The sequence below is a fragment of the Malaya genurostris genome, chromosome 2 (assembly GCF_030247185.1).
Source record: "Malaya genurostris strain Urasoe2022 chromosome 2, Malgen_1.1, whole genome shotgun sequence".
NCBI lineage: Eukaryota > Metazoa > Arthropoda > Insecta > Diptera > Culicidae > Malaya > Malaya genurostris.
Window position 1 is genome coordinate 148,098,123 of NC_080571.1, and position 13,469 is coordinate 148,111,591.

At 33.9% G+C, this 13,469-nt stretch overlaps 1 protein-coding gene and 2 long non-coding RNA genes across 5 annotated transcripts in view; 1 reads left to right on the top strand and 2 right to left on the bottom strand.

Moving 5' to 3' along the window:
- The window catches only part of LOC131432891 (homeobox protein unc-4), a 407,490-nt gene extending 405,145 nt beyond the window's left edge, over window positions 1-2,345 (top strand). For all 3 annotated transcript variants that reach the window (XM_058599467.1, XM_058599466.1, XM_058599465.1), the window contains one exon: window positions 1,868-2,345. In XM_058599467.1, the coding sequence (XP_058455450.1) occupies window positions 1,868-2,213 (346 nt within the window). In that variant the 3' untranslated portion in view covers window positions 2,214-2,345. The remainder of the gene's footprint in view (window positions 1-1,867) is intronic.
- Window positions 2,346-5,236: 2,891 nt separating this feature from the next.
- On the bottom strand, window positions 5,237-5,704 carry LOC131431466 (uncharacterized). The gene is made up of 2 exons (XR_009229680.1): window positions 5,621-5,704; window positions 5,237-5,547 (listed from the first exon to the last, which is right to left on the bottom strand). It is a non-coding gene; the product is annotated as an uncharacterized LOC131431466 (long non-coding RNA).
- Window positions 5,705-11,578: 5,874 nt separating this feature from the next.
- LOC131430082 (uncharacterized) lies at window positions 11,579-12,531 on the bottom strand. The gene is made up of 3 exons (XR_009229479.1): window positions 12,323-12,531; window positions 12,110-12,164; window positions 11,579-12,052 (listed from the first exon to the last, which is right to left on the bottom strand). It is a non-coding gene; the product is annotated as an uncharacterized LOC131430082 (long non-coding RNA).
- Window positions 12,532-13,469: the final 938 nt, after the last annotated feature.

Below are 13,469 nucleotides of genomic sequence, written 5' to 3' on the forward strand. Positions count from 1 at the left end.
TACCTTGGAGAGATTCTGCTAATCTTCCTAGTTACATAGATGGCTGTAAGCTTATTGACTTGGATCGGTTATTTGTTCGTCGAAATATCTCCAAGGTAACTTTCGTTGCTGATTTACTTCAATCACATATCGACTGTCCCGAGCTTTTGCAGTTGATTAATCTCGACATTCAGCGACGTAATCTACGTTCCCACCCCTTTCTCAGATTACCTATTGCAAGAACAAATTATGGGTACAATGAACCATTCTGCAGTATGTGCCGAACATTCAACAACTGTTTCAATGTTTTCGACTTTCATTTATTTCGAAATATGATTAAACGATTTTTTCGTAATCAATTGTCAGATTAGCCTTACGATCAGTATTTGCTTTGAAACCGACAATATTGCTTTTTCGTTCAACCCCCACTTCGTCTCTCCAACATCTTTATTGGACACTAACTAGATTTGCTCGCAGAAATTAACCCGGTCATCCCTTCCTCTTTTTCTCTGTCTTCCACCATGCTTTCTTCGATCACTAATTAGATTTAGATGCCGATTCTAACATCGTCGTTTTCTTTTCCTTCCACCATCTTTTTAATCACTAATTAGATCTACATGCCGATTCTAACATCGTCGTTAGTCCACGCTCCTTCACCACCTCCTCCACCAACCCTCGTACTCCATTCGCCTACCCACTATTTTCTTCTCTCTCGCCTTTTTAGAAAGAGCACTATCACTGTCAAGTAATGCTTGGTGTCATCGACTAGTTATAGGGTTATAGATTTAGTTTTAATTGTTAGCTTTAATTGTTAGTTTTGATTGTTAGTTCTAATTGTTAGTGTTAAGTCCAAATGTATTTGTTGGATAATTCTGATCTGTTGATACTGATGAGGAAGTTTTATGCCTGCTGGAGAGAGAGATTGCCAAATTTCATCTCTATCGGGCTTTTCCTTGCTCCCAAATAAAGAAATGAAGAAATCGGTGAAACCATCGCTGAGAAAAGTAAGTGAGATCAATTTTGGTATATATGACCACTATCTCCGGTGCTTCCGGAACCGAATACCGGGAACCAGGATAGCCGGAATCGATTTATTTAGTTGTCTACTGATAATGACTACCGGTTTGTCTAGTTTTGAGACCAGTTTAGGAATTTTTTACGTTTTTTGTTTCGCCGGTTTAAGTGACGGTGTACAATATTAGACACACTTTACCCTACAACTCCGGAGCCGGAAGTTGGATCCGGATGAAATTCAGGAATTCCGTAATGAGACCTTTCATTTGAATCAAAGTTTGTCAAAATCGAAAACACACACACACAGAGAGAGAGAGAGAGAGAGAGAGAGAGAGAGAGAGAGAGAGAGTTATAAAATCATACATATTTAAAAAACCAATTACAGCTCGGAATATGTATTGTATAAAAGGCGGGTAGGTACTGTCAGACATATAACCGAAAATACGTAAACACGAATAACATTAGCATGTTGAAATTGAAACTGTGCCCTTATAAAGCTCGATATCAATTTCTGCGAACGCAAATATAGATCCAAATTTTGGCTGAGTAAAAGACATCATAATAATAGTAATAATAAAACCAATGTCACCCAACGAATGTATAGGGGGGTTATGCTGAAAGTGAGAAAAACCCGCATTTTCAGGTGTTGAATTCCACAAGGTGTGGAGTTCAGTATACTCCCAAAAGGGCTTCCGACTGGCGACATCATAACCGTCCTTCTATTGAAAAAGAATGATCGAATTCCACAAAAGAATGTATTACCAAGGCTTTGCTTCACTTTCATAAACATATGCAGATATTGTAAAGATAATTTCAAATGAATAATCCTTTTCAGAATTGATAAATACTAATATATTGCTACTTTCTGTTGTAGAGCACGACGGCGGAAAAAATTAACAAAAGCCCTTGAGAGACAGGCTAGAAAACTTCGATCAAAAGGCATTGCAGTTGATTTGGAGGTGCTTAAAGCAGAATATTTATCCCAGCATCGCAATACCTCTAGCTCCGACAGTGAAGCAGGCGGCTACGATGACGAAGATGATGATGAAGATCAAATCGATGTAGTTGGCGGAACAGAATCCAATGAGACACCAGAAGACTGTTTAATAGAAAGGCGTGACAGTGTTGACGACACAGTAGATGAAAATACAGATATGCACAAACATATCATAAGGCCAAATCCATTTAGTATAGAGTCATTGTTAAACAATAGCTCGTGAAATTTCTGCAGTAAGATTTTCTATCCAGAATACTATGAGGATGCTACTTTTGTGTACAACTAGATTATTTCAGTTACAAACTATCCTTGGGTATATACCGTATTCACAGTGACATATTCAATAATCGATACTTGACGACATATTATGAATATTATTTATAAATGATATAAAAAAACAAAAAAAATATTATTTATTTAGAGAAAATCCTTGTTAAATCCTGTCTAAAATTATATAATCATCAAAGTCCTTGTTGCTGTATTTTTACATGATTGTTATTGAATATGATGTTTAAGGATAATAAATCAAGTAAATTTTCACCATATTGATGTGCAGCCAGGACCTGCAGATCATTTTTGGCCCGAGTGGATTATTTGCTCCTTTAAAAAATCGTCGACTGCGTTTCCGTAGTTCATGAATGGAAGGAAATATACAAACAGTTTAGTCATTGATTTATTACAGAGTGTAAATGATCATCACGATATATACAAAAAATCATTTGCGCAAAAATGGAGCGGCGCTTTGCATTTCGCAAAACAAAGTTGTCCAACAATTTTTCTAAATCGAGTTTGTGGTTTACTTTATGATCAAAAAAGAACCGGACTTTTATTAAACGCAAAATTTCTATTTTTAATAAATTTCTTTATTATCGCCTTCAAAGAACTCTCTCGCTGCGGCAATATATGCATGCCAACGCTTGATCCAATTTTCCATACAAGTTTTATAGGCCGCCGAAGGTATGGCCTTTAGTTCACGCAGCGAATTCTCTTTTATGGTCTCAAAACGCGTTCCCAGCAATGGCAATTTGAGTCTGGGGAAGAGGAATGCATCATTCGCAATAAAATGAATACTAGATTTAGAGAAATAAATGCTAGATGAAAGTTTCCTGAAAATAATTTGTTTTGATCGTAATCACATTGAGATTGTTAATTTGTCTGCATTCTCTACGCAATAGTAATGCTTCATGCAAAATTAGTTTAAAAAAATATTTCACAGCACATAGTGATTAGAGCGACAAAAGACTTCGTTTTACTTCCAGCTGGTTGATGCTGATGATGAAGTTTATGATGATGCACTATTTTGATTAAACTCAATAAAACGTTTTTTGACATGAATTTAATTTATGGAAATAACAGAAGCACAGGGTTAGAGCACACAGCGGCGCTGCGTTTGAAAGGCGCGTTTGAATTGCCGAAGCAAAACCTGCACTCCTCCCGGTAGATGTGAATAGTAAACAAAAATCAAAATAATAACAAATTTTACCATCACATCTTGTCTTGATGTTATTGTGCTGTCATAGCAATACTTCATATTTTCTTGATATTTCATCGAAGGAATATTCTTGATAGAATAGAAAATATGTATTTAGCATCAAGATTTGTTATGACATCTTATTTCGTTATTGATGAGGCATAAAAATTTCATTAAGTACAATTGATTCAGTGGTTTCTTTTTCAAATTGAATACAATTGAATAAACTGCACCAGAATCGGATAAGAGAAATTCTTATGGTCTTCAATGCTAGAAAACCAAATTACACTGAGGTCTTTTTTATGCGGTCTATTTTATGCGTTTTTTTTACGCGACTTTTTATGCGATTTTTCAGAGTTATGCGGTTTTTTTTATGCGAAGTTTCAGCAAGCGGTTTTTTATGCGAATTTTCAGAGTTATGGGGTTTTTTTATGCGGTACGTAAATTCGCATAAAAAAAGACTTCAGTGTACAGAAAAAATCGTCTTCTATAAATGTTTTGCTCTTGATTTGATGTTACAATGGCAGAATTTTATATTTTGTTGCTATTTTCAGACTTTGCAATGATTTTTGATATTTTAACTCTTATTTCAAACTAAATAATGTAATTTTCCACCATTGAGATGTTTGGTTTTAATAAATGGTTTGCAAATCACTTCTACCCGTAATGTTACTTCGTTGTATGATATTCAAGCTAAACAGAGTAAATTAATCAACATTGAACATGTTTTTCTTATCATTATAATTATTGATAATCACATCATATATGTTAATATTATTTGCTGGTTTTATTGATATTACTCCGCCAACATGGTATTGCTGAATAAATTTTAATTACATAAAGAAGCATGAAATTTTTGCCACGGCGAAGAAAAACTTATGCATATTGCCTATGAAATAAACGTATTTATGGGGAAAAAAAAGCATGAAATTTCGATGCGACCCACAGTGCACAGTGGTTCAAAAGCGCAATTTCACGCTCTGAATTGATAACTCATAGGAACGTGGTTTTTGAGGTACAGTATCTTCAGCAAAGTTGCTCAGAATGATCGACGCCATCTTTTGGGAAAATTTTATTTATGTGATTATTCTCCCTAAAAGTGAGATAATAATATTATTTTAGTTCAGAGCCAACTTAGAAGCTAAGTTACTTCGACAAAGTTGTGCAGAAAGTTATTTCAAACAAATTTGCTGCAAATACTATTCCCATAACTTGAGTGTAATTCATGATATAATGTATTTTCTGAAAAGAGTGTCCTAAAACCAGTTTTTGTAAGAAAACACATATATTTTGAATTTATATGAGTTTTTTATGTTATACAAAGTTTTTTATCATTAAAAACTACACAACTTTCTGAAACATACTATGCTGCTATCATTTCAGTTCAATGAAATAGAGCCATTTTTCAGGGTTTTTTTAACAAAATTTCAACTTGCCTATCATCAAAAGGCGCAGAAAGGTGCAGATGAGACTACTCACATGTTAAACTACACTTAAAATAATAATCATATTATAGTTATGTGAAAAGTTATGTGAATATTTTCCACCCTACTTTTCACGTAGGTTTTAACGGACTGGCATTTAAAAGCTGCTTAATGCATAATCCAGTCAAAGTTACGTGTTTCATAGGTAAAATGTAATGTACTGTTCATATCACATTTATCTATCAGTTCATATCAAATTTAGATACCAGAAAATTACTATTTTATATATTGGTTGAAGTCAAAAGGGAGATTTCAGATTTTTATATAAATCTGTGAAATGAAAAAAAGCCATGAAATATAAAACATTTATTTCAGAAAATTGTCATATAATTCCAATGGCTTAAAAAGCAACTAATAACGTCGTGGTATCTCAAATCGACAAGCCTCCCGAAATCGTTTTTGTTGTCACTGCCATCCAACCGAAGCCGAAGTCGAGATCCAAGAACTCCCACAACACTATCGATGCAGGTTGAAGTCGCATTACATGGTTCCAGTGTCTCTAGCTTCATACCGACGGCCTGTTTAAAGCTTTCGGCAGGAGCGGGTAAACTTCCCGACTCACGCAGGCACTCGGTCCAGTTGAACACATGGAAACTTTCATACTGGAATGGTCCGGTCGATGGAGTAAAAAATTGTAATTAAATAACTTTTCTCGCAAATATTTACACTACTTACACTTCGAGGGTCACTGCTCGCCATTTTCAAATCGAGTTTTTCACACTGGAAATTCACGTACACTCAGAAAAATCCTCACTTCAATGCTACGTGAAAATGTATGTGATTTTTATCCATCGAACTTTTCTTGTAATACTTATTTGAAGTATAGATAGCACATAATGAACTCATGAACTCTTAGTACACATTTGTATCACGTAATATCTACGCCACTTTTTTCATAGATTCTATAGAATAATTTTGTGAAATTTATACAAAATTTATTTAAATTATACAGTAAAATTGATATCATCTGAACTTAGATTTAAAGAATGCCTTCAGCTGGAACTTGTCCCGGGTTGGCGGTTCAATGCATAGGACACTGGTCTTACAAGCCAGTTGTCGTATGTTCGAGCCCCGACCTGGAAGGATTCTTAGTGTTAGTAGGATCCATAGTACTAGCCATGCAATGATTCTGTACACTAAGAATCGGCTGCGAAGTCTGTTGAAACAGAAAGGCCAAATTCCACCAAAGGAATGTAATGCCAGGACTTTGCTCAGCTGGAACTATAGTAGTTCAAGATGCGATTGATGTGCTGGAACACAATCTAGAGGTTTTGCCTTTTGAACTCCACTGTAGAAATATTATACTTCTGCTTGATACTAGTATTAGATCTGAAAGTATAATAAAAATTAGCTAGACTTCATAACTGTCGATAAAATCAATAAGCAATTTTAGGGTAAATCACTGTGATAAATACCATAGAAGGGTCAAAAAGGATTTGGCCTATGTTGTTTGTTCTAGGTTGTTCAACTGTCGCCATATTGCGAGCACAAAATGAACATGACAAAATGTATTCAAGTAAGTACGTGACACATAAAATATATGTGACAACAGCAATAATTCTGACATATAATTCATTTCATATTCAATCATGATCCGATGATTGGTAAGAACATCACGTGAACCCTGATGACAAAGCCATTTTTTAGAATCTACGTGATTTTTCACATAAGGTTAACGTGTGGATTTTTTTGAGTGTAGATTGTTTGACGTTTGGTCAATTCACGTAAACCTTATGTGATGACTCTATTCATTTTAGGGGATGTTCGTATAACATTCATTTTCGTCACGTAAAATATTCAATTTGACATTTGAAACCATTTTACGTGATTGTTCAAGTGAATCGAACGTGAATTTTTATTTGAGTGTACGACAGAGTGGTATCCAGAGATGCCAGATATTTTCATAGAAAATCTGTATTCTTTGTATAAAAAATCTGTATTAATCTGTATTCAGTAATAAAATGAAATTCTTAAAACAAAATGATGATAAAAGATGTTATCCCAATAGATTGTGGTTGTAGGATGGTAGATTCAATCAGTCAATTCAACGACGTTTTAGTTTTTTATCCACAATTGAATTGCAATTCCATATATTTATCTAGTTTGAAATTGATGACTTTATAATTTGACATGGAATTTCAACGCCCAATATGCAACGTCAAGTCGGTTCACACAACTCTCAGTTTGACAGTAAAGTTTCATGATGCCATTACTTCCTTAAATAAAGTACTGTCTCTGACGGTATCCAAAATATCATCTTTTCTGTTAGTTTTTCATTCATTTGGTTTCTCCAATATATGTTTTCACTCAGTCATTGAAAAACATTGAATATCAGTTCAAATTGATTTCAAATTATATTATAAATGGATTTCACAGATTTTCATATTAATGTGTGATTTGTCCGTTGATTGATAGACTTTTATATCGTCACTGGAATCAAATACTAAAAGATAACTCAGGCAGAAAGGTTAAATTTGTTCTTTCTTACTTTTTGTGACATCTGTATAAATCTGTATAAAATTTAGAAAATCTGTATAAAATCTGTACTCTTTTTCGCAGTTTCATTCTGCGTAGCTTCATTCGATTTTCTCTCACAAGTTGAGCGAGTAATAGAAGTACGTAATGAGTGAAACATTTCGTTAAAATTAATTATCTTTTCGGTTCTTCGGAAAGAGTCGAAAAGAAAAATATTAAAATTAAGGGCGTTCGTAATATAAGTTTTAATTAGTTTAAGGTAGTATGCGTGTCATGAACATGAATGAGCATGAAGTCTGAAAGTGAGTGCGATTGAGTAAAATTAATGAATGTTAGTGTGACTGAGAATGAATGAAATTGACTGAATGAGACGTACGAATGAGTTAGGTTAAAAATATTCTGCCAAGCGTCGTTCTTGTGACAGTAATATTGTTTTGTCCAAGCGTCGTTCTTGTGACAGTAGTGTAGTTTTGTCCAAGCGTCGTTCTTGTGACAGTAGTGTAGTTTTGTCCAAGCGTCGTTCTTGTGACAGTAGTGTAGTTTTGTCCAAGCGTCGTTCTTGTGACAGTAGTGTAGTTTTGTCCAAGCGTCGTTCTTGTGACAGTAGTGTAGTTTTGTCCAAGCGTCGTTCTTGTGACAGTAGTGGTGTTTTGTCCGAGCGTCGTTCTCGTGACAGTGAAAAAGGGGAGAAAATGTGAAATTTAGTCTGTTTTTCTTCCGGATAGTTTCTGTTATTTGTTGTGTTTCCGATCAATATTTCTGCTCTACCAATGCAAAGACCGTCTCAAATTCTGACGCATATTAAACAGTTTCGACAGCTACACTTTCGCAGTTGTTTTGGGAATGATGGATGGAACATATCGCATCTGATTTTGACAAATATTTCGGCAAAAACACGAGACTGAAAATGGACAGACTCACTGCTTTAGAATTATACAATTCCGGGAGTGAGAGCTCCTCTGGCCTTTGGAAAAATCATCCCTCGGAATTGAAACTGGTACTAAGGAAGAAGTAGTCGCATTTGAAGTCGGCTTTTGTTCGAAAAAAAAAACCTAGGGCTTTTTTTAAACCGAGTCGGGGAAAATTGTGACCTGTTATTCTTTGGTCACAATGTTGTTCCTTTGGTCACTGAATCCAGCTTGTATATATATGTCAAATTTTGTAATATTTTTGTTTATATCAATTGTCAGTAAATGTATGAGTAGAATTTAAACGTCAATCGCATTCCTACTCCGTGTTTACATGTTTGAGTCACGTTTAAGTTCTGCTCAATAGCCTAGGTTGGTGTCACAAGTAGGGTTTTGTTTAATTATTTATTTCCATTTGTTTATTTATTAGTTATATATTCTATTTATTATTTGTTTATTCTATTTATTATTTATTTATTTACATTTATTTATTGTTTATTTATATATTAACAATTATTTATTTACACTATTTATTTATTTATATTGTTCATTTATTCACATTCGTCAATTCATATATTTCTTTATACATATTTATTGAATAACTTATGTTTATTTCGGCGAAAGGAAAAAAATAGCAAATACACTTATAAAAGTACTAAAATTCAAATACACAATTCATGACACCAACCATAATAAAACGATAAAATATTGTAACCGTCATCTGTCTGCACACTGTCATCGTCGTCATCATCGTCATCATCGCAACATAATATGCGGGGTGGCATGCTTTGAGGGTGGCGGTGGGTATGAAATGGAAAACGGACCCCAAGCAGATAAAATCCGCGGGAAAACCTTTGCGGAGGACGAGTATATTACCAGCCCGGTAGAGTGAAGTTCGTAGCAGCGGGTCACAAACGAATGCGACAGTGTGTTTCATTAGCAGAACCAAAAAGTTAGTGGAAGTCGATCCAAATGAATCAATCCGTTTCAAAAGTCCATCATCGAGAAAATTAAAGTAGATCCAAAGGGGTCAGTTTGTTTGCTGCTAGTCCGACATGTGTGCCTTCACGTTTTTTTTCTTACGTTAACCGAAAAAGGCGGGTAGGTAATGTCAGAGACATAACTGGATTTCGTGAATACGAAAAAACTGGCACGATCCCATCACTTTTCCGAATATCAGTTAGTTGATTGATTGTATGGATTGTGCAAGCTTTCCCCTTTTTCATTAATATAGTTTGAAGTGATGCACCTACATTAAAGTACAGATTAGTTACATTAAACAGCTACTATTCTACAACTATATATTCCAAACTTGAAACAATTCCTTTTTAATTTGCCAATATAGGAGGCTAGGTACGACAAATTTGTAATTTTTTTTATTGAAGCTATGAAGTTCGAAGATATCTGATTATTCTCGAAATTTCAGTACGAGACAATTGCAATGGCCTGGTCTGAAATGTATCGACGATCTTCGGTATGCAAGATGCATTTTAATAATAATAATGATAGTAATAATAAAGATAATAATAATAATAATGATACAGATTAATCTGTACATATATGTATGTATGAATAAAATATAGATTAACCTGTATATATGGCAATCATTGCATATTTTCACACGACCTCATACTAGTATAAAGATGTGTTAAACATCATCACTTTCGTTTTCGCATTGCTGTTCGTAATTGAATGTGTTAGTGACGGTATAAATCTGCCTTTCTACCGGTTTTCGGTGCCATCTTGCTGACGGTGTCTCGTACGTTCAGAGAAGCTGCTTTAACTTAAATGACGCTAATTCTCACATCACATTTCATTTTATACCTGCTACTGGCAGCGGTGTACGGACGTCCCCTTATTTAAAATACCTTTCCTGTTCGCAGAACACGCACACAGGAGGAACAGTTAAGGGCAGGGCAAAGTCCCGCTCAAACCGTGCTGGTCTGCATTTCCCAGTTGGCAGAATCCATTCTCTGTTCCGGAAGGGAAACTACGCCGAGCGTGTCGGTGCCAGTGCACCGATCTATCTGGTGGCAATGATGGAGTACTTGACTGCTGAAATATTGGAATTGACCGGTAACGCTGCCCGTGACAACAAGGAAACGAAAATCATCCCTCGCCATCTGCAGCTGGCCATCCGTAACGACGAGGAGTTGAACAAAAACCCCGTTCTTTTCAGGACGACCACATCACTGTGATAAAGAAATATTTAAGATTGATTTAAATTTAGCCAGTTTTGATACGCCTGGAAAGTAGAATGCGCAAATCAAGTGTAAGCCTTTGTTCTAACAATTTGTTCATTTTTGTTTTCGGCCGCATACTAAAGAATTCACGACAATGCGATGTTGTGTTCAAAATCATCTTGTGATGTGTTCAACATCATCACTTCCACTTTCGCATTGCCGTTCGTAATTGAATGTGTTAGTGACGGTGCAAATTATTTTAACTTCTTGTGTGTTGCCGAAACAAGGGCAACAGTTCCTCAGAAAATGGTAGGAAAGCGACAAAATTCAACTACACAGCAAAAAAAATCTTGTAATTTCACATCGGAAAGTATGCACATAAACTAGGTTTGAAATGTTGCGTACAATTACATTCATTTCACGTTACACTATAACGATGTACTCTTGTATACGTTTTAATCCAAGATCGACGTATTAGAGACTTGCGTACTAAAAAAAACACAAAGCTGAGCAAAGTAACAAATAGCAACGGAATGCGTAACAACGTAATAAAAAATACGTAATTCAGAACGATGTAATCCGAAAGAATTCATAGCATGTTGATACGAAATGAAAATACGGTTATTGTTTGGGTATTAATTTTTTATTTATTAATTTAATGCTCTATAATCAGTCGTTGGTACCATTTCAATAGTAATTTAACTACATTTTATTGTACCGTTCTCCTTCTAGTTGTAAACATAATTTTCAATTTTTCATTATCTATACAAGTATATATATATATATATATATATATATATATATATATATATATATATATACTTGTATAGATATACATATATATATATATATATATATATATATATATATATATATATATATATATATATATATATATATATATATATATATATATATATATATATATATATATATATATATATATATATATATATATATATATATATATATATATATATATATATATATATATATATATATATATATATGTATATATATATATATATATATATATATATATACATACTTTATTAGATTACTCATTATTTAAATCTTTTAATAAAGCAAAGCTTTGGCATTCGAGTTACTTACTGAAACGATTTTGTCTTCTTATATAAATTAGTAGAATTAAACATTTTTTGACGTTGCGTTGAAGAACAGTCGGCGAAGACTTTTTTTAATAATGTTAACAAACACGTCCCTACGAAAGCATAAATGGCAAGTTTTTGTTTGAATACAAGTAAAAGAAAAAATCTATTGAATTTTAGCTAGTTTGATTAAAAGTGTTCGAACTTGTCGCTGTTGTTTACCTACTATTGTTGCAACTGATCTGGTGCCTTTATCAGGCTTAAGTTTCAGTAAATATAACTGAAAAAACTCTAAAGTTTTTGAAACTGAAGCAGGATATTTGTAAAAATATACAAAAAAAAACATGAGGAAATTCAATACAGCTTCCACGATATTGTCTACGCCTTCTGTCACAATCATGCCTTCAGCGTGGACATAGTACATATTGCGACCTGTAACATAAACATGAAAGTTAGAACATACAACTTTTGACGTACTTTAAATCATACCAACTAATGCGAGAATAGGAGATGAAGTAGTTGTATCCAAGACGGTAGCATCATTCTGTGTATAGTAAAAAAAAAGTTTGCATTAAAATTAAAAAATTAAAACTGACACAAATTATGCATCAAGAACAAGAAGACTACTAAATATGCCCTAAGGGCATATAAACACTATATCAATTTAAATAGTATCATTATTTTTAATATTCCATTACTTACATCAAAACTGATCAAGACTGTAGAAAAATCTTCCTTCAATATTTTTGAAACACCAACAAAAATTTCCAAGTCTGTTGCAGTGTCGTTAATGTGCAGTTTTTTATCGATGTACGTTCTCGAAACTTGAATAAGTCTTTTCCGCTTAGACAAATAATTTTCAATAAAGCGTGTGGGATTTATCCCAGTTGCACGTTCAAAGTGATATTTTAGCACAGACTAACAGACAGGACACTCAAATTTGATTCTTCAATCATTTTAACGGTCATTTCGAATATTCCATTATTTGGGACAGTACTCACATGTGTCATGATGGCGCCACGTTACCCTATCAAAAACATCATGTCTGTCATCTAGACTGTCTTTATTTTTTTCATTTACCAACAGAGTTGCCATTCATACAGAATTACCTGTAATGTATTGATTTGTATACGTCCATGCGAATTTCATGCAGGATACAGATTTAATACATATTGCCAAAGATAAACTGAAGATTACAATGTTCCATACGTTTCATTGAAAAATGTTGGGTCAGTAATCGTGAACCAGTTGGTTCAGTAATAATGTAATTTTATTGACCCTCCGTTAACAAGCGTCGACTAGTTCCGACAAAATGCCATGGAAACAATACAAGTTAGAAAGGAAGCACACATATTTTTACATTCAGCATATAATGATTTCTTGCCACAACTGATGCTTCATGGGATGAGGCTATAACAAACTAAATAAATTCTAGACAATGGTTCTAAGTAGTTTTCACTTTCTTATTCTAAGAATCACTGATATAAAGCGAAATTTCTCAATATCGTTCATACTGTAACTTGATATTTTTCCAAACATAAACAATCATTGTCATAGTTACGACGCATCTAGTGATCAGACACTTGTTGTTTTGCTTCAAAATACTCAAATTGACAGTGAACCGAGCTCATCGAGGGGTCCTATTCAAATGATACCTAAGAAATCGCAGACTACTCTATCTTGAGTTTATCTTTGATATTGCCTAAACTATATACATAATTGCGCCTACTTCTCATCCTCCAACTCAATAAAAAATCGAACCCGTTTTGTTACAATATTTACTTGCTTCTGGTCTGCCGCCACTTAATTTCGGGTGAAAACTACCAACACAATAAAAAATAGTCTAGAT